General features: G+C 39.4%; 1 protein-coding gene across 4 annotated transcripts; it reads left to right on the top strand.

Moving 5' to 3' along the window:
* Positions 1–10759: 10759 nt before the first annotated feature.
* Positions 10760–27229, top strand: LOC148846855 (phospholipid:diacylglycerol acyltransferase 1-like). 4 transcript variants are annotated; one of them, XM_088951900.1, is made up of 7 exons: positions 10760–11659; positions 13077–13299; positions 13568–13851; positions 16149–16473; positions 25491–25750; positions 26112–26604; positions 26821–27229. In XM_088951900.1, the coding sequence occupies exons 1-6, from the start codon at positions 11211–11213 to the stop codon at positions 26593–26595; spliced, it is 2025 nt and encodes a 674-aa protein (XP_088808026.1). In that variant the 5' UTR covers positions 10760–11210; the 3' UTR covers positions 26596–26604; positions 26821–27229. The 4 variants fall into 4 exon arrangements, with proteins under 4 accessions (XP_088808026.1, XP_088808025.1, XP_088808027.1 ...); XM_088951899.1 differs by having other exon boundaries at positions 26831–27229; XM_088951901.1 differs by having other exon boundaries at positions 10765–11759; positions 26831–27229.
* The last annotated feature ends 46 nt before the right edge of the window (positions 27230–27275 follow it).

Here is a 27275-nt window from a genome sequence, read left to right on the forward strand (position 1 = left end):
GTTGAATTGAATGACATGTATAATGTATGGGTTAGACATAAAAGGGCCAATTTATGTGTATCCATAGACTGTATGGGTGGCTTAAAAAAAATACATGTTTTGCCTAAAAATGGAACTGTTTAATTTGTCTTCAGTGGCATATGTCATACATATATCGTCTTGAAATTACAGATAATACTGATACTGATGCCTTTGCATTTTCTCCCAATCTTAAAAAAGCATCTGATCACCCACTTGATGAGCCCAAGAACCAAACATGTGGTATTCAACAAATTTTTTTTTTTTTTTTTGTTTCATAAATAGCCATGTATGTCCATTTTAGTGTTTTTTTTAGTTGATTTGGAAAGGCCTGAAGCCGACGGGTTATAGTAGTCTCATCGAGAGACAAATTAGAATTAAGCAGAAGAGAAATACATTTGGGAGTGTTACCCACCCAAAAGTAAAGACTATTGACACCAACACTGTTGAAGTTCCTCTTGGCATGATAAACCAAGACTGAATCAAAGCAGAGGAGAAGCCGCCTGCAATCCATAATATATGTGTGTATGGAGCATGGTTAGAGGGAAGATTCCTCTAACAGGCACTGGATAGGTTCCATGGCATCTCCTTCTAATATGATTTTTCGGAGACCAACCAGCATGGCCAGCTTGAACTTGAGATTCCTCCAACAGAGATTGAATCTTAAAGAAGTGAATCTCGCGCAAACTGAACATAAGAGAAAACCGGCCTTCAAAACAGAAGGGTTAAAAGATTGATGCTTGCGTCCAATAAATAGTCATGAAATGCCAAAGTGGGCCCTAGACAAGCCAGATTATTCATTGTTGATCCATGAGAAACTACCTCACCCACCAAAGACCACCACTATTCATGGGGAAAACATTAACCATTCTAGAGAAGATCAAACCGAAAAACATGGCACCAAAACCTTTCTGAAAAACAAGGGAACTACAATCACTCTCATTGGCAATGTCGGCAAGTGATTCCGGCAGGTCCCCATTGGTAAGCAAATCACTACATCTCCCTTCATGGAGGATGTATCATCCATATTATCCCCAAAACAGTACAACTTCTCTTGGATCATCGGAAGTGGGATTGGTATGGACACAAGATTATCGAAAATTGCACCAACTGACTCATTAATTCCATATTATAGATCGGCAGTCCAAGAACCTCCTTGCTTATGTTTACTGTGAATCATCACGATTGAAAGTAGGAACCAACAAGCCTCCAGGAACGCTTTTTGAAACATTAAAGATGTGAGAGGTAGCACTCTTATACGAAGATACAAGAGAGATAACTCGTCCCTCCCCCCTCAAAGAGGAAGAGAGGGAGAGAGGCCCTGGCCAGGGAGAGAGGCAGTGGGCTTCATTGAACAAATTTGGAGGGTAGACTTAGCACCATTATTACACTTCAGTTGTAATTTCATGCATTTTAGAGTTAAACGCTAAGAGATGTGTGTTTGTGGTAGTTTTAATGGGTCTCACCAAGTATGTTTCTTATCCAATTGAGCATGCATCTTTTAATTTGAAGATTTTGAAAAAGTAGTTGTGGTTAACCACTTCTCCATGATTTTAGGAATGGATAGATCTCTCTTTGATATGGAGAGCTTTTCACTTCTCACGTATTTTTAAAGAAGTGTTATTGAATGTGTGACACCTGTTTTAGAGAGCCACATGTCTACATATTAATATTTCAAATTTTTAAATAAAGCAATTTAATTATGTGGGTTTTCTCTTTGAAAATGGAAAGAGACCAACTACTTTTTCTTGAACAACTAGGCATTACTCCGGTACTTAAAAGGGGGGCCACTAATATGAACTATTTTCAATTTTCAATTTTTTTTAAATTATTTATATTAAAAATTTAGGTTAGGTTTTTCATTTGTTGTTTTGATAGATTTTTATTTGGTTTAAGAGACTTACCATATTTTATCTAGTATGCGACCCATTATGGGGCAGTCTCACATTTGTATCATTTTGGTTTTTACTCTTTTTCTTCTTATTTTTTTATAGTAATATTGTTTTATTTGGTTTTATTTTGAGAATATTTTATTTGATTTTCACTATTTGTCTAATAATTATATTTATATTTGAAATTCAAATAAAACTAACTATTGAAATTGTAACCTTTCTACATTTTTTGCACTTTTTTAGGAATGGATGAGAATGGGAGCTCCCCACTTCTCATGTATTTTTAAAGAACTATTATTGAATGTATGCTGTCTTAAAGTGCCACATGTCTGAGTTCAAAAGTTTAAATGTGGTTAAAAGCAATTTATGTATATGAGGAGTGAATTTTCTCTTTAAAAAATATAAACAACTAATTTCTGAGATATTTTTCCAGAAAGTAGAGGTTGTCACATGTCTGAATGGTAGGGCGCCATATACACACATTTTCTTTTAAACATGTTCATATTTCGGAGCCGCATTGAACCGGAAGTTTGATTTTGTTTAGCTTTTTTTTTTCCTCTTTTTGGTAATATCGGTTTGGTTTGAGTCTCCAGAATGAAATGAACCACAATACAATACATAGTGATGTAATACATGTATTTGCAGTAGGGTTTATGCATTTGTATGGGATATGTGTTTGTATCATTGTATGAATGCTGATAGCACTTTACAAAATAGGTTAAATAGTCACTTGCCAGACTTTCTAGTTTTTAACCAAAATAACAGAATAAGAAATTCGGTTCAATTATTTTTATATTCCCTTAATTTGGTTGAATTTTAGTTTTTCCTCTTGGAGTTTTGTTTAATTCCGGTTCGGTTCATTGGATTTGATTTTTAACTAAATGATGAATCAAATGCTCACCGCTAGTTATTGCATGCAATCACGGTCTTGACATATTATTAGTGCTTAAACAGCCCTTAACACAACCACATGTGCAAATCATCCAGTCTATTCTTATAATTTTATTTATTCATTAAAATCCACCTGCTTATAGTTTGAGTACTAATACATGCCTAAAGTTTGCAATTACTTGTCACTATTTTCTCTGGTTTTTGAACCGCCATTGATTCGGACAATTAGACCATTTGGCTCGGGAATTGTCCAGGTAATCGGTTCTATTTTACCTCAAGCCCGGTCTTTGACAAAAAAATCGTTGAATCAGTCAATGACCTATTGACTCAAACGGTTAAACCATTGACCTGTCAATGTGTTCAATGGTTTTTGTCGTTTTTTATTTTTAATTTTTTGTTAAAATGGGTCACCCGTTCGAATTGGACAATCAAACCATCGATACAAAAACTGGTGGCCAAAACAATTCCATTTCTAAGTCGTTTTCTAAAACCATGATTTTTCCAGAGAGAAATAGAAAATTACATTTATAAATATTGATTTTATCCCCAGGTTTTGTTTCTAAAATGTTTATATGATTACACGGGAGTTGCTTGAGGTATTTTCAGTCTATAAATTAAAACCTTTGACCTCCCTTTCACCTTTCCTACTTGTTTTAAAAGGTCACCTACTCATTCATAAACGAAGGCTACTGATAAAAAGTTAATTAAGTGAGCAGTTGCAAACTATGATATCTGAAAATTTTATGATCATTCAGCTGGTATCATAAATGTGTTAATCATTCGGTTAGAATATTTATCAAAATTGATTGGTGGATTTTAATTGTTAAAAAAACTTAAAATATCACACTTTCATACATTATAGATTTTTTCTTTTAATATTATACAAAATATAAAATAGGTTTTAGTAAAACTATTATAGGTGGCTCTTAAGTAAATGATCAATCCTAAAAAATATAAAATCGTAGGCTCAGTTTGGAAGCGTAAATATATAAAAAATGTAAAATTTTTCACTCTATATATTTACATTTGTCCTCCTTCCAAACTCAGCCATAGGACGGGTTGCACCAAAGGTCCTATGACATTCACCATGGTCCAAGTGACCATTGTACCTCCTGAATTAACCATCAAATTAGCTGATACCTTCTAATTAGGACTTTTTCTTTAAGTCCAAGTTAAACTTTTCTCTGCTCCATATTCACTCTTTTCATGACATACTGGCAGTCTAGCAGTTCTTTACCACATTTATTACTAGAATAAGTTTTTTTATTTAAAATTTGATTTAGAAAGGTCATTGAAAAGGTTTTTTCTTTTAATTTTTCTTTTTTGACAAAATCTATGGTGCATCCCCCATGCAGCAAAAGACATGTAGTAATGATGCCTTTGGCTTGCGTCTTGTTAAACATTAAAATACACTCTATGAAACATGAAAGTATACTTTGTAAAGTTTATTTTCATGTTAAAATGTCTTTAACATGATTGGACGAGATTTGGATTTAATGTGCAATCATTATTAAGCTGTATTTGATTTGAGTGAAAAATAAAGAAAGTAAGGAAAAGATAGGAAAACCTTTATAATTTTGCGATGAGGCAAAATTTGTGTTTAGTCTGTTTAGGTTATTACTTATCAATTAATGGAGGCTTATTTTAATAGGATCTCTTAATAGTTGTAGTAGAGGCCTAGGATCAAATGTTGTTGTCACAAGGGTTGAATGGGTTATGGGGAGGGGGTGACATATCCCCCATCCCCATAATACCCCCAACCCTAATGAAGTGGTGAGTAACCGGAATAGATCCCAAGTCTATTGTAACAAATAAACGAATATTCGAATTGGGCCACCAACCAACTGCCTGAACAATTCCAAATGACACCGAATGCATTGCATAGACTTTCTCCAAAATAAGGTAGGGTAAATTGCATATTGGTACCATGTACTGTGGAGTAGTTCGCACTTTAGGGCCTAAACTTTCAAATGTGCCACTTTAGTAACTGAAATTCCAGAAATATACATCTAAGTCCAACTCTGATAGACAATCATTATAGTGAGGGGTAAAATTACAGAAATACCTATATTATGATTTTCTTTTCACTATTCATTTTCTTCCTTTTCACTTAAGACTGTATTTGTAAACGATGCAAATAAGTGTTAATGCAAAGATGTAGAGTGTAAAGCGACTCATATAAATTGTAAAATTGGGTTAGTTTTGCACTAACAAATTTACCTCCTTACCAAATAGACTTTTAGCTGTAATGGATGCAAATATGAATTCCAATAAAGCACATGCTTTTCTTTTTTTTTTTTTTTTAATCAAAAGCCCACTGGAATGCAAACTTACTTCTTTTTTATTGATGTACTTTTACATCTTATTATTAATGTAAATATGCATTAATCTGTCATTTGTCAATGCATAAATGTAATGTTGCCAAAGACAGACAAAAGTGAACCGGAGTGCAAATTTACCTTGAATTGGGATTTACACTCCATTTGCATCGTTTCCAAATATGCATTAATTTGTGAAATTTCATGTACTTAAATGGCACATTTGATTATATATTTAGTATAGCTTCCACTTATTTACTAAAATGAAGTAAAGACACAGACAAAGGCATTATAATACTCACGAAATCAAAACAATCAAAGTAAACAACGGAAAATTTGTAAAATTAAATTAATAAGAAAATAGAATGAAGCTTGGATTTGCTTCCAAATGCGAACCTTGAATGACTCTCTACATGCCTCACTATTCCTGCTGGCTTCGTGAGAAGAATAGAGACTGGAGATTTAAGCGCAAAGAGGGGTAAGTGAGGTTCTCCTCTTTATAGAGATAGCAGATCACATCAACTATGCAAAGCTTCCCTATACACTGACAATCCTCGAAGCCGACTTTGGCATTCAAGGAGCGATCACAGCTCCAAATTCTGAGAAAGTTGTCACCCGACCGCCTTTAGCATCAACAATGCATCATTGACGGTGGCGAAAATGGAAAGCGACCTCAACACCCACTTTCAAAGGCAAAGGTCGGATACCTCGCGAGCCAACAGGCTAACTGCCATGCAAGAGAATAAGAAACTCTAGACAGAAGCCTTGTAGAAACAAACCCTAAGATGGATGCAGAATGAGGCAGACCCTCAAAACGACGAGACTTAGCAATGGTGGTTGAAGCCTGCAGGGTGGCATCATATTGCCGAAGGTGTGGTGTATTTATAGACGGAGTTTATCGGGAATTGGATTAGCTTGGAGACCCTGTTTGCAAGTTAATGCGGTTTAGAGAGCTGTAGGACCCACCTTACCATTTGGTTCCACAGGGAGCCACCTACGCACTCAGCCATTGCTGCAAGCATTCTTCAATGCGGCAAAGAACGTTTGGTTGGTGGTGGATGGAGGCTTTACCTCCATCAAGAGATTTGGGTTCCTAGAACCTAATCTTCATTTTCTTGAGAAAGAAGATGATGAACAGTGTGTTTAGGCTTTGTTTCATTTTCTTTAAAAATAAGATGATGAACAATGTGCAAGGGTAAATTTGACATTTTTAAAAGTCTTAGATTGCACATGAGGTCACGTGATATATATAATTGACGGTCCATTAGCGATAGGTATTAGATTGTCATAAAATGAAAATTCGGATACTAAATTGATACTCGGCCTAAATACAGAGTACCTATCAGAATTTTTCCCTATTATTAAAGATTTGTCTTGAATATTGTGTACAGAAATTAAAAAGCTGCAAGTCAACATTATGCAATATGCCCAATCCTTTATAGTAAGTATTTATAGGACTTTTAATTCTCTGGGAAAATTTCTTGAATCTTTCAATCATGGAAAGCATCGTATATGAAGTTGTTATTTTGGAAAATAGAAAAGAGTTATACCAATTATTTGATAAAATCATATGAATTTAATTAACTTTTTAGCATTTTATAACCCTTTTGAGATTTATATTAGTCAATTATGATCATCATCCTCATCATCATAGGTTTTCACCATACGTTTGTACCAGTTATATGGGGTTGCTTACATGAATTCCTCATTAGTATCATGTATTTCGAGTCTAGTGCCACTTTGGTTATCAAACTTGAAAATGTGACAATTCAGTATCCAAACTTTCAAAACGTGACAATTCAGTATTTATCGTTAACTAGCTGTTAATCAGCCGTTAAGTGGCATTGAAAAAGACACAAATGCCCTTTGACTGTCATATAATTTTCTTTATCAACCATTCAAACATTGGCAAAAAATTAATAATCCCAAATCCTTGCATTTTTCATTCAAACAAATTGGAATCATGTTTGTGTGGGCATTTTGGTGACCCCAACTTTCTTGAATAGAAGAGGCAAGGATTTGGGACTACTAATTTTTTGTCAATGTTGAGATGATTGATAAAGAAAATTAGACGACACTAAAAGGGCATTTGTGTCTTTTTCAATTGCCACTTAACGACTGGTTAACAGTTACTTCATGATAGGTGCTGAATTGTCGTATTTTAAAGTTTGGGGGTCAAAGTGGCACCAGACTCAAAGTAGGTACTAATAAAAATTTTTTCCCTTTATTTTATAAGAATTTTCTGAAATTTAAAACTATGTGTTAAGATGAATGCGGGATCGCAACTTCTGTAATTTAAAGTTGGATTTGGGTTGGGGTTTCACGACTTCAATCTGGTTAGAATTGATCTCAAAGACTCAAACCAATTTAACCTGTCCTGACTTGCATCCCTAACACTTTGTTCTTTTGTTTTTGCCTTAATTGCTTGCATCCCTAACCTTAGTCCATTTTATCCAGTCTAAGAAGTGAAAAATAGTTTGGTAAAATAAAATGAGGAAACCAGACCAACCCAAATCCTGTCAAAGCTCAACCTACCTCAGAACAGATTGGGTAGAGTCAGAGTTATGGTTGGGGGGTTCAATAACTCGAGCTGTGTCAGGATTGATTTTTGCTCGAGTTAACTTAGATCCCCATCCCTAACATAGTCCCCTGCACCTGTGCAATTTGGTGTGGGGTGGGTTGGGTTTATAATTAAACTGGGCACAACTATAACAATTTGATTTAATGCTCAAGCCTAAATTCAAGTTCAATCCATCCTACCAGGCTCAACTTGGACTGGAATTAAGCTGAAGTTGATCATTCAAGATTGGATGGGCGTATAGGCTCTAATGTGTAGACATTAATCCTTAACCTATCCGAACTGTTAGATTGGACTGTTTTTATGTATCTACGTGTATATATGTAGTTAAGTTAAATTCTGATTGGTTTTGATGGGAACAAGGCTGTATTTGGTATTTCTTAATTTAAGGATTATTTCCTTTTTGTTATTAAAAATTCAGTGTTTATAGGGCCATTTTAACTATAAAAAAAAAGATAAATTCTTAAAATAAAAAATGCCAAATGCAGCCTAACACTGCTTCAAGTTTGAATTATCTGAGAATCAAGCCTATCCGGTCAAAATATAAATAAGAAAATTTGAAGGTTCAGAGAGATAGGAACCAGACGGCTCAAAGGTTGAAAATCTAAGTCAAATAAAATTTCGGTTTGGGCTCGAATTGGTTCGCCCAGTGGGCCTGCGGATGTTAAGTCCAAGTCTTGTTGGTGACGGTCAAGGCTGAGACGTATCTGATGACTGATGAAGAGATTATGTCATGTGGGTCTCAGCCATTAAGATTCATATTTGACTGGTCTATGGATCGTTCTATGCTGCTAATTAATAATGGTGATTAGTCATTAGACATTATATCATTTTTGCTTTATAAGCCAAACCTATAAAACCGGACTTTGTTGAACTGGCACCTACAGGTACAACTAAACTATCGTCTTGTATATTAATTAAGTAATACTGCCAACAACCAAATCGAAATTAATTGAATGTCATGTACACGAAAACAGGGAGAAAGGTTGGGATGGTTTAGTTAATTGACTAAGTGTATTCTTATTGTTTAAAAATTGACTAACACTATTCTCACTGTTTTCTGACAATTGACAAATACTTTCTTCACCAGTAGCACCTGTTAACAAAAAGATTAAAAAGATGATTTTACCCTTTATTCTTTTTCAAATTTTCAAAATAAAACAAATGACGGGAAAAGAATAACAACCCTTAAAAACTTTAGAGACTTGATCATGGGAGATGAAGTCGAGTCTGCGGCAGACGTTGGAGATCCATTCTTTGGGGATGATGACAAAGGGGGGTGAATTTGAATTTGGATGTGGTTGTGGAAACCCACAAACTGAACTCTCCAATAGAAAAACAATCAGAACCATTGCTCTCGAATAGAAAAACCAACAAAAGCAGCTTCACAACATCTACAGCGTTTACGGATCCACTGGAGGCAGCATGGTGGGGAACAGTGCTCTTATCCGGGCCATAGTAATGATGATTTATATCAGCCTTGGACAGAGCAAGGAGTAGCTTGAAGACATCGTTACTACCATAAGTTGCAGCAACCAACGAAGGAGTTATGTGCTCAAGGACTATCTACCTCAAGTCCTTCTGGTGGACATACCAAAGACCATCTCATTGATAGAAGAGGCGCCACTCTCCAACGAACTTTTGAAGCCTTCAACATCATTGTTAGCCGCGAGCTCAAGTAAACTCTAGAAAGAATCTTCGGTTTTTATAGTCAGGTGATTCATGCTTTGCATGGGGGTTTTTCTTTCTTCAGAGGATGAAGGAGAAGACGGCCAGAACGAGGTGGACTTTAACCGCTCCGATCCACCACACATACTTTGATTGTCTGGAAATCCAATGATTTCCAGATTCGGAAGACATAGACAAGCTAAGCCACGATTAAGCACTCCATTAACTTCACAAATCTCTATTTTGTTCCAATAAAAACAGAGCTCACATTGTCACTATCGACTCACTGCAGGAACAAAACTCCCACTACTATGGATAATACTATCGATTGGAAGAGCGAAAGCATACCACTGAAAATGGATTTAAAATCAGTGACTTCATAATCTTCAAAACTGAACAAAAAAACTCAAAAAATGAGAACCTTTATGGGGTTCAATTGGAAGTTAATGAAAACCCCCATTGGCAAAACTCTTATTTGCATTTGGAAAAAATTGGATGACTCCGATTGGATTCTTCTTCAAACTTTACCAGTCGTGGCCTTTTCCTCTTGATGCTGCAGATGCTCATCAAACCAAGAGTGCCATTGTTAGCCCTAGAAGGAGAGGAATTGGGTTTTGGACTAAGTGGTTGTTGTGGAAGATGACTGGGCTTGGCAGCTTAACACAACTTACTTTATGCGGCTGAACACTAAAAGTGTTATGAGCTTATGAATACCACTGCCCTGCAATAGGGTTTATTACCAGAGCGGTCTAACGAGAGTGGTGAATAGTAGAGAAAGAGGGAGGGAGAGGATTGAATCCATCAAGAAAAAGAAGGGGAGGGTAAAATTGGATTTAAAAAAAATATAGGGCAGTTTCCAAACAAAGGGTACACTTAATCAATTAAGTGAATCATAAGGGCAGAAATTTATACCCACATTGTTATCGCAAATGTAAAGTAGAAAGTGGAAATAGCTTTCAGAAAACAAATCCAAAGTAGAAAATAGGAGGAGGATTGAGTCAACGTTTACAAAAGTATCTTTACTTGGTTTCTTATTCTTACCCAACGTGAGTACGTGACATGTTCGCAACTCCCATTTCTCCTAACTCCCAACTCGAAACTCGAACTAAATAAGGGAATAAAATAGAACTGTGGGGAGACCCTTGTTTTGGAACCTATTTTTCGTTTTTTTTTAATAATCGTTAGACGTTAGAATATGTGGAAGAGTGAACTACTGAACTCATTCACGTGATCACGTTGAGCATGCTGCATGCATCTACTGGAAGGAGATAAATGATTCTCATCCGACGGTTCTTTTCATTATGTGTACTCCGAATCTGTTTGCCAACTGCCAACTGTGGTCCATTAATTGCCCAAAATTTCAAGATAAATGGTCTTTCCTTCCACGACCACGAGGTTCAGTTTCAAGTTCGACAATGCTGCTGTTTTTCTGGACCGTCTGATTGTATAAATGCCTCATCTGATTGTACCATGCTACGTGTAAGTTTATCCAGCATCTCACGGTGGGACCCACGATGACCATACAGATTCCAGAATGTCTCTGCCGCTCAAAGGCTTGCCTAGGTCTAGCTTTTCGTCGATTTCATGGCTCCGGCTGCTCTATCCTCGATTTAACCGGTGGTTTTGGTGCCGCTGCAACAGAAAACAGTGTAAAGACCAATACTACCGGTTAAATATAGGGTTAGGGTTTAAGAACATCATGCGAAATTGCGAACTGGGCGAAGTTCTATAAACCATTTATCCCACCTATTACCATAAATCGTCGAAGCTTCTTCTGGTTTAGCATCGATAGTAGGGTATCGGAAACTTAAAAGTAGAAACAAGGAAAGGAAGAAGTAGACGAATATGTCGATACTGAGGCGCAGAAAAACCTCTGAAACTGAAAAAGCTTCTAAAGAGGATACTCATAAAGAGACAAAATATAAAGGCGTCGAAGATGAGAAGAAGGATAAGGTTTCGAAGAGGAAGGTAGAGGAGAAAAAGAAGAAATGGTCTTGCATCGATAGTTGCTGCTGGTTGATTGGTTGCATCTGCTCGATTGGGTGGTTTCTACTCTTTCTCTATAATGCTATGCCGGCGTCTTTCCCTCAGTATGTGACTGAAGCCATTAACGGACCATTGCCCGATCCACCTGGCGTAAAATTGGAGAAAGAAGGCTTGACAGTGAAGCACCCGGTGGTGTTCGTTCCGGGCATCGTCACCGGCGGACTCGAGCTTTGGGAAGGGCATCAGTGCGCTGATGGGCTGTTCAGAAAACGGCTTTGGGGCGGGACATTTGGAGAAGTCTACAAGAGGTTTTTTTTCCTAAACCATTGATCGGTAGCAACTTTAACAAAGTTTGATCAGTGTGGTAGATGACAACATGGTTTTGAATTGTTCGCCAAGTTGTTCCAAGTAATGGTCATCAATTTTATGTTGCAATTTCCACTTTATATCCATTTCACTCTGTTTCTGATTAATTTTGGGTGCTCTCAAATGGAATGTTAGAAACCAGCTAATTCTTTCAAGAAAAAGTTTCTTTAGCTTAAAAATGGCATCTTTGCTAGAGCTTTCAGTTTAACGTAGTTTAAGACTTTTTGCTTCTCTCCGGAGTGGGTGATGTGGTCACTGAAATTGATCCTTTTCTGTATTCTCTTCTGGATCCTCCCTAGGTGTCATATTCTTTTCCGAGATGGAGGACTTTTAACTAATTGTTTTGTGGGAGAAGGGCTTTAGACATTACTTAATAGATTGAGTACAAAATCTATAACATGGTGTTCATTTAAAATATAAAGATAAGAAAACAATGATTAGAAAGGAAATTGGTGAACTATGTTTCTGCATGCCTTTATCTATGCTGACTTAGGCGGATAGCTGCATATGTTATATGAGTGATGCTAAAATCTTGGGTTGACAAGGGTGACAACTGAGAACACATATTCAAGTGTGAAAGCCATCACTTCGTGCTAAAGATGTTGGTGGGTAGGTCCATATCCAATTCTAGGTAATGACCTAGATAACTGTGAAGTAACCCAACCATTATCAGAAATCCTGTATTGGCCAGCACAAGATGAGAGTTTGGAAATGAATGCCATTTATAAGGGCTACTATGGTCAAAATTTGGATCAGTTTATTTGACGCATTAGTTTAATGTTTCAAGATCTTCAGTTTTATGGTTCTATTTATTGCGACATTGAGAGAGTTAAAATTTCAACTCCATTGTGTTCTTCCCTAATTATTGGTAATTTTCTTTATCAATTTCGTAATTCTTGCGATGGTTCTGTTAATTATCTTGTTGCCAATTTGGTTCTTGTACCAAAGATACTCTACTCATGATTGTATTTGTATATGTTTAACTAGCCAGTATTTCTAGGAAGGTGTAACAAGTTGGTTAGTGTAAGGTATCCGGCTGGTTGTAGCAGAGGCTTGGGATTGAATCCCATATACATCCAGGTTTGGGGGTTATGGTTTTGGGGAATGGGCTACCCCCCATTGTGTAGCCCAGTGGAGCCAAAAGAAAAGAAAAACTAGCCATTCTTTCTATGTGAGGTCAGACAAATTGCATATCTTAGATATAATTATTGCATAATAGTCTCCTTTTTTTAATTGCTTCATAACTGTGGATATTGTTGCATACAGTGGTTAGTGACATTAGCTTTAATTTTTTCTGTTTTATACATTAAATATATCAAGTTTTTACAGTTTGTATGTTTTCACTTCAAACTTCTGCAGGCCCTTATGCTGGGTTGAACACATGTCACTAGACAATGAAACTGGACTTGATCCTTCTGGTATAAGAGTTAGGCCTGTCCCAGGACTTGTGGCAGCAGATTACTTTGCACCTGGCTATTTTGTTTGGGCGGTTCTAATTGCCAATTTGGCCCGCATTGGGTATGAGGAGAAAACCATGTACATGGCTGCATATGACTGGAGGCTCTCATTTCAGAACACTGAGGTATTCTTTTGAGTAATGGTTCTTTTGTACAGGATTTTATCTTCTTTTCCATCATCATGTTGTGCTTTGGGATTTTCACAGCAAACTATATACTTTTTTATATTTTGTACTTAATTGCAGCATTTCTTAAATTTCATTCATTCTTTTTAATTTTATTTTTTTCCAATTGCTGGTTTGTCTTTTTATACTATAACTTTAAAATATCCCTCCTCCCCAGCAGAAAAGAAAAGGAAAATTTATACAATTCTGTTGAAACTCAATTGACCAGGTGCGAGACCATACCTTGAGCAGGATAAAAAGTAATATAGAACTTATGGTAGCTACAAATGGTGGGAGAAAGGTCGTTGTTATTCCACATTCAATGGGAGTTCTGTATTTTTTACATTTCATGAAGTGGGTTGAAGCTCCAACTCCAATGGGCGGTGGGGGTGGGTCAGATTGGTGTGCTAAGCATATAAAGGCAGTTATGAACATTGGTGGACCATTTTTGGGTGTGCCAAAAGCAGTCTCAGGACTTTTCTCTGCTGAAGCCAAAGATATTGCTGTTGCCAGGTTCTGTTCTGCTTACCTACCATGCAATTTCTAATATTCTGCAGTTATCTTCAATTCTCATTATGTTTTGCTTTTGGATGATGTTTAAAATTTTGTTAGATACTTGTTTCATGGGGTAATTAAATCTTTAGTCCTAATTTTACATTCTTAAAAGTGTAAAGGCTTATCATTTAATCCAAACAAATCACCATCAATGGGCCTATGATGACATTTTTTACACTGTTTGCAAGGCATGGTTTAAAGTATCGATACGCCCTAATGTATCAGCAGGGGTGTATCGATACTTTTTACCCCACGTGTTTTAATTTTTTAGTGTTTTTTTTCAAGATTTCATTTTATATATGTTTTTTATATTATTTAATAAATAAGAAGTTATTTCCTGAAAACACCTTTAAACAGGTGTAACGGAAACCCTACAGTACAATACCATATGCCTGATATGGGGTGTATCGAGTTGATACTTTGAATCTTGTTGCACGGCAATTGAACCAGTGTTTTTGTACTTCCTTTGGGTGGTATCTCCCCCCTTCTTTCTCGTTAATGAAATCAGGCTTATCTTTTTTCTTTTCTTTTTTTAAATGATTTATATTTTTGTTTCACTGTAAACTGTACTGGATTTTCTTTTTCACATGGGCACCGATGAGCTTATGGGACTAGTCATTTATTTAACTGATCCTGTCTTCTTCCTGACATGGTAAGTTTAAAATCTAATCTATTCAGATCTATTAAATGCTTGCTGTTTTTTTTTTTTTGGTGACTTTTGCACTTTGATCCCATGCACCTTGCAAGTTGAAGTGGCTAGAAGGGCTAGGGCTAGACCAAAAAGGACATGGTATAAGTTGTAAGAAATGATTTAAGTGCCAATAATTTAACAATGGATATGGCATTAAATGGATGGAATGACGAAACAAGATTCATGTAGTCAACCCTATGTTGTTGTGATAAGGCTTGGATGATAATGATTGTAGCAAAAGTGAAATTTTATTAAAATAAAAGAAAATACTCCCTCTATCACTATGTGTATATACACACACAAACACTCACTCTCACCTCACACCCACACTGTCAAACCCCCTTCTGGGGATTGAATGTAATTTAAATATTCAAGAGGCAGTTAGCCAAGCCTAGCTACCTCCTAGGGGTGTTGGCATTGTACTGATGTATACTGTCATTTCTTTGTCATATGTATAAAATCCTAAATAGTTACTGATAAAAAAGGATTTTATACTTTCTTGTACTCATAAATAAAGAGCTCATTGTTATCAGACACAATCTCTGACAAAACTCAATATAGATGAGGACACAAGGAGCTGAAGGTACATAGAGATCTCAAATTATCTTTACAGACCATGACTATAGATTCAACTTCGGTTCCAGTTAGAGCATCATAATTACCCTTTTGTAAGAAAAGATTTTTTTTTAAATAAATGTACATTAATCTTTCTGCTGAGTCCTAACTCAGCCATCTGAGATCATCATTATATACAGGATTTACCAATAAAGTAAAATATGAATAAAAAATCTATTACATCAAATGAAATGAAGAGATGACCACAAATCGAATGGAAAGATAACTTAGGCATCTTTCAAAATTCATGATCATTGACCCTATATTATGCATACTCTTTTTGATGTTTCTATTTTTATCTTCAAATGCTCTTCTATTTCTGTCTTTCCATAAGCCCCAGTAGATTGCAATTGGAATTGTGCTCTAGAAAACACTTGCTTTCTTGTTCCCATCTAGTTTTGGCTACTTAGAAATAATCTCATTGGAGTTAGATGCTTTATGTCTTATCCTACCTGCCAGCCTTGCATGATACTTCTGAACAAAATTTGCTAACACACCAAGGGCCTTGGCTGTTGTTCATCATCCACATAGTCCAGATCTGCTACACACAATATCATGTACAACCCCATCAATGACAACATACAAGTATGTAACATGTTTGTGATGTGCTGCTGTAGTGTCTTGTGTATAGGTATTGGTAACAGATCCGGTCTCTTGTTCAAGGGGTCTTTTTTGTTTATAGATGTGTTTGTTGCTTCAAATTTTATGATTTTTTGATGACATCATTCTCATTTCTAGGGGTGCAAGTTTTGTTTCCAAGATTACATCGATGCTCATCATTTAGGTACTCCTAGTTGTGTATATTTTCCATCCCTTCATGTGATGATTTTAACTTCTGTTCTAGATGTACTTGCCATCTCTACACTTGATGATTTTTGTTGTACATATCTGTATATTTATTTGACTGTGACATGTTTTGAGATCCCAACCAAATGCTACCCTTGTGCAGGGCTATTGCACCTGTTTTTTTGGACAAGGATGTATTTGGTCTTCAAGCTTTACAGCATTTTATGCAGATGACCCGTACATGGGATTCAACCATGTCAATGATACCAAAAGGCGGAGACACTATCTGGGGTAATATGGACTGGTCTCCAGAGGAAAGTTATGCCTGTAATCCACAAAGACAAAGAAATAATGAAACTCAGGTTGCAGGCCAAAGTGGGACAGAGGGTCTTAGCTATCCAAAAAGAGTGAACTATGGAAGAATCATATCATTTGGGAAAGAGGTGGCAGAGGAGCATTCGTCCAAAATCGAGAGGATGGATTTTTGGGTAATTTTCTAGTTTCCACTTTCCACACCCTTACCTGTTTGGATAGAAAGTGGGGTTATAAGATTCTGGGAATTATTTTTGCAATTGGCCAATAATTCTCCTCTCCTCCTTCTATGTTCACCTTGTTTAATTAATAGGATGGTCACTTCAATTTTTAAATATGTAGATAGAGATCAGAATCTAATTATTAAGTGAACTGCTTCAATATTTATTAACATAGAAAAAGATATTTGCTTACAAGTATAATAACTGCCAGGCACCCATTAAAGGCTAATTGGTTGGCTGCGGCCACCTAAGCATCTTGATCCATACATCTTACATATTTCCCCCACACAATTATCTTCTTTGCACTCTTCATTTAGCCAAAGCATTGACTAAACTTTTGCAGCTCAATGAATCCAATTAAATATTGTTCCCATCTGTGCTGCTAATCTTCTTGCTTCTCTCGAAAAGTGTTTTATATTGCAAATAACCTGGGTTTTCATTTCTGATCCATCCCACAACCACCCTAACTTCCTATATCATTTTCTGTAATTGAAAGAATGAACCTATCTGAGGGGCTAAAAGTTCTACCTTAATAGAATCTTCATAATCAGTTGCTCCTAAGCGGTCCATTATAACTCTGGACAGGCAATATTTATGATACTGGAAGATTTTTGACCAATCAGACCCCCACCGATTTTTTTTGTTTGATAAATGAAGAATTTATTAATGGAATAAACCACTGTTACAGAATACACTTGGAGAGGTACAAGCTGCAACCTATCCAACCCATCATCATCAAGAACTAAAAAGGGTTACAATTGAGCCCAATACAGATTTTCCCTATTTGCCCCTTGCTTGGCTAAACAATCAGCATAGCATTGGAAAATCTCCCTACCCATTGTATTCTGACATCCAAATTCCTCATCAAGCATTTGAATCTTTTAAGTTCATTTTGAAGCACCAAACCATAGTCTTTGGTTTTCGTAGCCAGTAGCCACCCCACAACCACCTGAGAATCACCTTTTATTAGTAGCTGCTCCACTCCTAGCTGTACAGCAAACTGTACTCCTTGTATTGCAGCTAATAATTCTGCCCTCGTGGAGTCCCCTTCACCCAAAGGACCTGAAAACAGAAAAGTTACAGAACCACTTACTTTCCTTATAACCCCTCCCATCCCAGAAAGACCTGAATTGCCCAGACTACTACCATCAAAATTTAACTTCATGAATCCTTCAGGTGGGGGTACCCAGCTCATGTGCATCTTTGTCTTGAGAGAGGAATTGCTTGCCACTTCTGCCCAAGGCCTCCACAGGTCATTAAAAAGAATTGCTGAAATAAATTTAGAGATTTTAGCGACATTATAGCCCTGTATAGGATACATTCTTTCATATCTTGTTGGCTTCACACCTACTCTTGGAATATTCTGGCATTCCTTTCTTCCCACACTGTCCAAAACAAGGCTGCTCTTGCAACCCTCCACATTATTCTTCCTCTTTGATGGCGCCAAACAAAGGTAGAAGGGTCAAAGAGCCTGCTTACATCTGCTGGCCTATTCCACCTGCATCCAAAAATCAAGAGTAGTCCCAATCCCACAAATCTGCTGTAACAGTACAGGAAATTAGTAAATGGTTGCAGTCCTCACCAAAGGATTTGCAAAGAGTACACCAATTGGGTGAGATGCAGAAGAGGGCCTTCTCCTTTGTAGATTATCAATGGTATTTACTTTCCAATGAAACACTTCCCAACAGAAAGCCAAGACCTTAGGGGGAATAGGCTTACACCAAACCTCCTTAAAAGGGAAAGAAAGAAAAGACAGTGGACGACACTGGGCCTTGAAGAAAGAAGCACAAGAATAATTACTTGAGGCACAAGAGTCCAAAACCTTTTATCTAGTTCTGTGGGATCCAAGCAAACTTTTTCAAGAGAATTTAGAATTGCAATTTCCTTATTCCTTAGGCCTCTTTGGAACCTAAAGTCCCAGACTGGGGTCAAAGGAGATTCCAAAGGGGAACAAAAAGAAGAAACATGCTCTTCTTATACAGAGAGATAGAGAATAAGGACGAAAAGAGGTCCTTCAAGTTCAACGGAACCTCTTCAACCCAAATGTCTTCCCAAAACAAAACCGAATTAGCAATACACACATCATACCTGAGAAAATTGTTGAGGGAGAGAGAATACTGTGGATTGCCTTCCAAGGTGTTGGCGTGTTGCTAAAGTTGCCCGTTGAGAAACCCCAGCATCCCATCCGTTCTCTGAGTGGCCATGAATACTTCCTATCACCTCATACCACAATCTTTCTCTCTCTAATGACCATCTCCATAGCCATTTCCCCAACAAGGCCATATTCTTTTGCAATAAGTTCCCTAATCCTAAATCTCCCTCTTCTTTACTTCTGCATGCCACCTCCCACTTCATCAGGTGATCATTCCTACTTTCTCCTAGTTCCCAAAGGAAGTCCCTCATCAACTTTTCTAGCTTCTTAGATTTCCTATAGGGAATCCTAAAGATTGACAAAAAATTAGTAGGTAGGTTAGTTAGGGTGGCTCCACCTCTATCGGAAGACCCAGGTAAGTCAAAGGCCAAGAAGCTATAGAACACTCTAAACACCCTGCAATTGCCTCCACCTCTCTATCATCCAAATTTAGCCCTGCCACAACACTCTTCTCAAGTTTAACTCTCAAGTTGGACATACTTTCAAACCTTTTCACCATCGTCTTTAGATTCCTTACCTACTCAAGGTTCCCTCTTCCACTGAAAACTAAGAAATCATCTACAAATTGAAGATGGGTGACTGACACTCCAACCCTACCTATTTTCCAACCATTTTATGATTGGTTACCGATTTTATGATACCGGTTTTTAAGTATCATGCTTTTTTGATAGCATAGTTGGACTCTTTCGGATAACAACCGTATACCTGAATGTTGAATTCTCCTGGATTCCATGCTGCATCCTTTCCAGCTATTCAGGGTATTGGGAGGGATTACTGGATACATCCTAGCTTCAGGCATTTTAGCACCAAGTAGCCTCTCTCAGACTGCAACTTACAAACAATAACCACTTTATCCTTTTATCTCAGTGTGTTGTTATGTTCGGGGTCTTTTTTATTTTTGCTCATCATTATTTCCTACTAATTTCAAATGATCTTTACCTTTCTCTCTCTTCTCTCTAATGTGTTGTATCATGCTTTTGTTGATGTTAGAACATCTATTCTATAATGATAAGCATTTCCTCCTACTGTGGTTTTATTCACTGATCAGGATTGTCAAGTTTGTTTTTCTCCTGTCACATCGTGAAAAAAATATGCATGCCAATTGAGAAAAAAATGTTAACAGAATTCATCCACTTCTCTTGTTAAAGAATATTGTTGGAGTTGATCAGTCAAAGGCAGTTTGTTATGGACGCCTTCCTCGGGAAGACGTACCGTTGCCGCCGGCAACAATAGGCCCCGGGCCCACTGCCAGCAGTAGCAAGGATTCAGTGATGCTCATCCTACCTAGTTCGGCAACAACAACCTTATCTAGATTAGATTAGCTCATTTTTCTCGTTCTTATCTTATTGTTCTTATCTCTTATCTTGTTAATAGCTTATCAGATTAGGATTAGCTTAGCTTATCTTATCTTGTTAGTAGCTTATCAGATTAGGATTAGCTTATCTTATCCTTAGCAAGATAGAACTGGAAGTCTCCCTATTCAGCAAGGAGACTCCCCTTGATTAGGACTCTTGTAACCTCCTATTTAAGGAGACCCCATTATTGAATGAGATATCAAATTATTCAGTCAAGAGTGAGTTAGGAGAGTTGGTGATCTCTTGGACAAATCACCAAGGGCACCAAGATAGGTTCATCACGAGCATGAAGGAACAAGGGAAAACAGGAGGTTTTCCCCGTGAACCAACCCGTGACGAGATCCTATTCCTGGGCCCTCAACAACTTGGTATCAGAGCAAGGCGTCATGGGAGATCTGGAGCAACTACCTTCCAGGGTCCACGACCTCGAGCACCAACTCGTGGAGACCAACTCCGAAGTTCGTGAGATCAAAGGTGAAGTGCGAGAACTGCGGCGACTAATGGAGATGTTTCTTTCCAGCGGGGAAAGGAACTCTGACGGAGGGACAACAACTAACGACTGCCAGCCAGATCTGTCGGAGTCTTCCGGCGAACAACAGTTCGTCCGCCATGGAGCAGCCATCATCCCCAAGTACAGCAGGCTGGAGTTCCCATCGTACAACGGCAACGGAGACCCCTTAGGCTGGCTGTATCGCTGCGAGCAGTTCTTCCGGAATCAACAGACAAATGACAAGGACAAGGTAAGCCTAGCCGCCTTTCATTTAACAGAAGAAGCACAACTTTGGTTTTATCGGTTAGAGCAAGAAGAACCCGGGCTCAGTTGGTCCCAATTTAAATTCTATTGCCTTCTTCGGTTCGGACCCCCATTGACCAACAACCCACTGGGCGAGCTAATTAACCTTAAACAGACCGGAACAGTTGTTGAATACCAGCAACAGTTCCAAACCCTCCTCGCGAGGGCATCCTCCGTGCGACCAGACCAGCAAGTAGATATATTCACAGCAGGGTTAGCAGAACCCCTGCGAGTGGATGTCGAGATGCAGAATCCCCCAAATTTGGTCACAGCCATGAACTTAGCCCATGCATTTGAGCGCAAGCTACAGCTCAGCCACAGAATTTTTAATGTGGGTCGTCCACCGAACTCGTGGGTGCCCCCCAAGACCAACAACAACGCCCCCCTCTTCTGCTACCAGTTGGGAAATGAAGCCTCCCACGACCACCACCTCTAGAGCAGTGACAAGTACAGGTAGTAACATGGTCACTCTTCCCATCAAGCGCTTGACCAGGGTAGAAATGGCAGAGTGCCGAGCGAGAGGTCAATGTTTCAACTGTGATGACCTCTACTCGGCAGGACATAGATGCAAGAGGCTTTTTTGCCTTCTCATAGATGAGCAAGAGGAGGAGGAAGGGGAACCCGTCACGTTCGAACCAGAGATCTCTCTCCATGCGATCACCGGTATTAAAACCTCTCAGACCATGCAGTTACAGGCACAGATCGCAGGTCAGCCGGTGAACATGCAGCCCTGTAGTTAAAACTACCAATGGAACTCCGGCCGCGACTACAAGTAGTCGTCGCAAATGGTGAAAAAGTTCACAGTCCAGGGATTTGTAAGGATGTTCTAGTACAAGTCAATTCTGAACTAATTCTTGTTGATTTATTTGTACTCTCATTGGATGGGTTCGATATTGTTCTCGGGGTCAAGTGGTTAATTACCCTAGGCCCGATTTTGTGGGACTTCAGCGCACTCACCATGACCTTCCACCTGAATGGCGAGCAAGTTTCATGGCACGGTTGCAGGGTTAAAGAGAAGACACCGCAGGTTCATGCACTCCAGACAGAACCAACAACTCTCACCAAGTTTTCAGATCTGTTCTAGGAACCGAAGGGCCTTCCCCCTTCCCGAGCTTGCGACCATCGTATTCCTTTGGTGGCGGGTTCAGCACCAGTCATTGTCAGGCCTTATCGCTACCCACACTTGCAGAAGGATGAGATAGAAAAACAATGTACAGCGATACTGAACCAAGGGATCATACACAAAAGTCACTCCCCCTTCTCTTCGCCGGATCTGTTGGTGGCGAAGTAGGATGGAACATGGAGGTTCTGTGTTGACTATAGAGAACTCAATGACCGGACGATCAAAGATAAGTTCCCTATTCGCGTTGTGGACGAACTGTTGGACGAGCTGCATGGTGCCCAGTATTTCTCTAAGCTGGACCTCAGGTTCGTATATTTCCAAGTTCACATGGCTCTCGGTGACGTGAAGAAGACTGCTTTTCGTACCCACAATGGCCACTTTGAATTTTTAGTCATGCCATTCAGACTCTCCAATGCACCATCTACATTTTAGGCACTAATGAACGAGGTATTCCAGCCCCATCTACGAAAATTTGTTTTAGTTTTCTTTGATGATATCCTCGTCTACAGCAAATCATTGGTAGAGCATGTCCACCATCTGAGGACCGTTTTCGTACTCCTACGCCAACACAACTTATTCCTGAAACGGTCCAAGTGCTCCTTCGAGGAATGACAGGTTCTTTACCTCGGCCACATCATCCATGGGCAGGGTGTCCAGTTGATAGTTCCAAGATTCAGGCTATAACAGAATGGCCCAAACCTCAATCCGCCAAGGCCTTACGTGGGTTCCTCGGTTTAACGGGTTACTACCACAAATTTGTACAGAACTATGGAGTGTTGGCCGTTCCGTTAACCAACCTGTTGAAGAGAAACTCCTTCCGGTGGGACGACGCAGCTGATGAAGCTTTTCTATCACTGCAAAATGCACTGTCTTCAACCCCTGTCCTGCAATTACCTAATTTTGCCCTCGAATTTACAGTCGAGTGCGATGCTTCCGGAGTGGGTATCGGGGCCATACTACAGCAGCAAGGGCACCCGATCGCTTTCTTCAGCCGCAGATTGGTCGATCGGCATCTGAAGCTTCCAGCCTATGAGCGTGAACTAATCGGCCTTGCCCGAGCCATCCAACACTGGAGGCCGTATTTGTGGGGGCGGTCGTTCGTCGTCAAAACTGATCATTATAGCCTCAAATACCTATTAGAGCAGCGTCTCACCACTTCCCCTTAGCAGCATTGGGTTAGCAAATTGCTCGGGTTTGACTTCCGGGTGGAATACAAGGCGGGATCCTCTAATCGCGCAGCTGATGCCCTGTCAAGGCGAGAAGAAGATGCGATGGTTCTATGTAGCATTTCCCAACCTCGGATCTCTCTGTTTGACGACATTAAGAAGGCAGCACCACAGCCCCCGGAATGGTCGCTCTTACTGTAGAAGATCCAGACCGGCATGGTCGACCCCGATTGGTCACTTCACGACGGGTTGGTACTGTATAAGGGACGAGTCCATCTTCCAGTAAACTGCCCGTTAATTCCCACCATCATCACCAGCATCCATAACTCCACCCATGAGGGCATTCAAAAAGCACTACACCGCGTCCGGACTGATTTCCATTGGCGAGCTATGAAGACTTCTGTTCGATATTTTGTCCAGAGTTGCTCCACATGCCAACAACACAAATTGGAAAACCTACACCCGGCAGGCCTCCTTCAGCCCCTTTCCATCCCATCGTAGATCTGGGCCGACATATCCATGGACTTCATTGAGGGACTTCCCAAGGTAGGGGGCAAATTAGTTCTCTTTGTGGTAGTCGACCGCTTCTCTAAATACGTGCACTTCATTCCTCTATCACACCCGTACAATGCCACTTCGGTTGCCCTTGCCTTCTTTACACATCTTTCGCTTACATGGGTTGCCGGAATCCATCATCAGCGATAGAGACCCGGTCTTCACTAGTGCCTTCTGGAAAGAATTATTTCGACTACACGGCACCACCCTGGCCTACTCATCAGCTTACCGGCCACAAACCGACGGTTAGACGGAAGTGGTTAACCGCACTATCGAGATGTATCTCTGCTGTTTCGTAGGCGATCAACCCCGACGGTGATTGGAATGGCTACCTTGGGCCGAGTATTGCTACAACACAGCCTACCATTCCTCCCTCGGCATGACCCCCTTTTGCGTCGTTTACGGCAGGGATCTTGCCCGCTTGATGTCCTACGAGCCCGGATCTACTTGCTTGGACGTAGTCGATCACTCCTTACAGGACCGTGACGCCCTCCTCGCCGACGTCCGCATTCGCTTACAACAGGCCTAGCTCCGCATGAAGCTCCACTATGATAAGCATCACTGGGAACTGTTGTTCGAACCATGACAATTTTTTTGGTTGAAGCTCCAGCCCTACCGGCAGCGCTCCTTGCGCCACAAGGCCGCCCCGAAGCTGGCCCCTAAGTTCTATGGGCCCTACAAGGTTCTGCGACGGATTGGCAGTGTGGCCTACTAGCTGGAATTGCCAGAGACTAGCCGAATTCATGATGTCTTCCACATCTCCTTGCTGAAACCATTTACGGGTGTTCCCCCGAACCAAGTTCCTTCCCTGCCACCCTTGAAAGATGGCAAACTGGTCCCCCGGCCTAAAACTATCACCCGCTCTCATTTCAATCGTGGAATATTTGAAGTCTTGGTGGAATGGTGTGATCTACCACCAACAGAAGCCACATGGATCCCATTGGCAGAGTTCCAAGCCACATATCCAGCTTTCGAGCTTGAGGACAAGCTCGTAGTCCAGGAGGGGAGTAATGTTATGGATGCCTTTCTCGGGAAGACGTACCGTCGCCGCCGGCAGCAACAGGCCCCCGGCTCACCGCCAGCAGCAGCAAGGATTCAGTGATGCTCATCCTACCTAGTTCGGCAACAGCTGCCTTATCTAGATTAGATTAGATCATTTTGCTTGTTCTTATCTCTTATCTTATCTTGTCAATAGCTTATCAGATTAGGATTAGCTTATCTTATCCTTAGCAAGATAGAACTGGAAGTCTCCCTATTCAGCATGAGACTCCCCTTGATTAGGACTCTTGTAATCTCCTATTTAAGGAGACCCCATTATTGAATGAGATATCAAATTATTCAGTCAAGAGTGAGTGAGGAGAGTTGGTGATCTCTTGGACAAATCACCAAGGGCGCCAAGATAGGTTCATCACGAGCAGGAAGGAACAAGGGAAAACAGGAGGTTTTTCCCGTGGACCGACCCGTGACGAGATCCTATTCCCGGGCCCTCAACACAGTTAATGATGAGCTAATATATAAGAATTGATTCTAAATAAGAGGTGTGCTTTTAACAAGTCATAAGACAACTATTAATATCACGGGTTTGCTTCACTATCATATCAACATATGTTTCCTTTGGAAAGAAGTCCAGCAATGTATAACTTGAGACTGTTGTGTTGTTGTTGATGGAGCTTTTTTTTTTCCTTACTATAATGGGAATATTAGCAGTTGGAAAATTCTGCTGACTGAAATTTGTCATTTAGTTTTACTTAATTACATGTTATGATTTATAATAATCGACATCTTCACAGTTTTAGCATTTTGTGCTTAGTTGTTTGTTAATGTACAGGATGCTGTTAAGGGTAATAACCTTGGAAATACAACCTGTCGTGATGTATGGACAGAGTACCATGACATGGGCTGGGGAGGTATTAAAGCTGTAGGAGACTATAAAGCTTACACAGCTGGATCAATTTTGGATCTGCTTCATTTTGTTGCTCCAAAGATGATGAAACGTGGAGATGCTCATTTTTCATATGGGATTGCTGAGAATTTGGATGACCCCAAATACAATCACTACAAATATTGGTCAAATCCTTTGGAAACTAAGTCAGTATCTATATGTTATTTTTGTTATTGATTTTTATTTTTGAGAATTCAGTTTTTTCTAGAGATTGGTACTCCACTATTTTTCAACAACATCCCATGAACCACTCAATATCCCATGGGGCGTTGATTGTTGCTCTTATTTTTTAAGATACATTTTTCTGCCTTTTTATTACTGGGAATATGGTTTGCAAAGATTTAGCCTTTTACTGTAGATAGCTCTAGAGACGAGAAGTAGACATACCCATTACTTTGCTTGCATATTCTCGAAGGATGTCAAACAGAGATACATATTTTATATTTAATTGTTGTCCTGGTTCAGGCCAAGATGATGATTAATTGTTCTTCTGGATTGTTTTTACAGATTACCAAATGCCCCTGACATGGAAATCTATTCAATGTATGGAGTTGGCATTCCCACAGAAAGAGCATATATTTACAAGCTAACCCTTGCTGCTGAATGCTACATACCCTTTCAGATAGATACCTCGGCAGAGGGTGAAAATGAGGGTAGCCGTCTCAAAGGTGGAGTGTTTTCAGTTGATGGAGATGAAACTGTGCCTGTTCTAAGTGCAGGTTTCATGTGTGCAAAAGCTTGGCGTGGGAAAACTAGGTTCAATCCTTCAGGCATTCGGACTTTCATTCGGGAATATGATCATGCTCCTCCAGTCAATCTTTTAGAGGGCCGGGGGACCCAGAGTGGTGCTCATGTTGACATAATGGGAAATTTTGCTCTGATTGAGGATATCATAAGAGTGGCAGCAGGAGCTACAGGAGAAGAGCTGGGGGGTGATCGAGTTTACTCAGACATCTTTAAGTGGTCTGACAAGATCAACTTGCAGCTCTAATCTCAGTTGGTAATACCTAAAGTTTCTCGAGATATATAAATTTTTTACAGCCTAGGACTGCTATTTGCCTGAATTATTCCACCTTATAGTGTCCTGTCGTGTGAGAGCCAAAGTGCAAATGCCCCCTCGTCCTGTCTGTTTATGTAGATATTCGTTTGCGTTTGTTCCTTTTTTTCGTTTCTTTTATTTTTGCAAAGAAAAAAAACTATATTTATGTTATGGTAGTTGCCTGCAGGGGACTTGGATCTTTAATCCTTTGGGAGACGGTAGATGGAGTCTCTGAAGAAGATATGCATTTTCCCCTCTTGCCACTTGGAGAGATGAATAAGTTGATTTAGCCGAAGTTCCCAAGTATTGCCATCTACTTGTACGTTATAGGAAAGCATATTCATGAATCGTGAAGTTAAAACGGGAGGGGTGGAAATGAAGGAAACGAAAAAGAAGCAATTAGTGTGGTTTGGAGATTCAGGGATCCTACATCTACTTGGTTTCCTCGCCTATTATGTAGTATTTTTTCTTTGATTTTTCATTTCACTAGGAAATTTGTGAATAGTATGAATTATTTACCCCCCAAAAAAGCTGTAATATTGAGATTTATTGTAATTATAGTTTCTAGTGAGTCCTACCTCTGTAATTCTAACTAGTCAGGTGTCAATTGGACGGATTTGGACCAACCTGAT

This window comes from Nelumbo lutea, chromosome 6, assembly GCF_056320005.1.
Source record: "Nelumbo lutea isolate HS-2025 chromosome 6, American lotus-T2T, whole genome shotgun sequence".
NCBI classification, from domain to species: Eukaryota; Viridiplantae; Streptophyta; class Magnoliopsida; order Proteales; family Nelumbonaceae; genus Nelumbo; species Nelumbo lutea.

Bases quoted from the DNA above. Each gene is read 5' to 3' on its own strand.
- LOC148846855 (XM_088951900.1), top strand. From the start codon at position 11,211: ATGTCGATACTGAGGCGCAGAAAAACCTCTGAAACTGAAAAAGCTTCT. The intron at 13,300-13,567 runs GTATTCTTTTGA...TCAATTGACCAG, and splicing joins TCTCATTTCAGAACACTGAG to GTGCGAGACCATACCTTGAG. The intron at 13,852-16,148 runs GTTCTGTTCTGC...ACCCTTGTGCAG, and splicing joins AAAGATATTGCTGTTGCCAG to GGCTATTGCACCTGTTTTTT.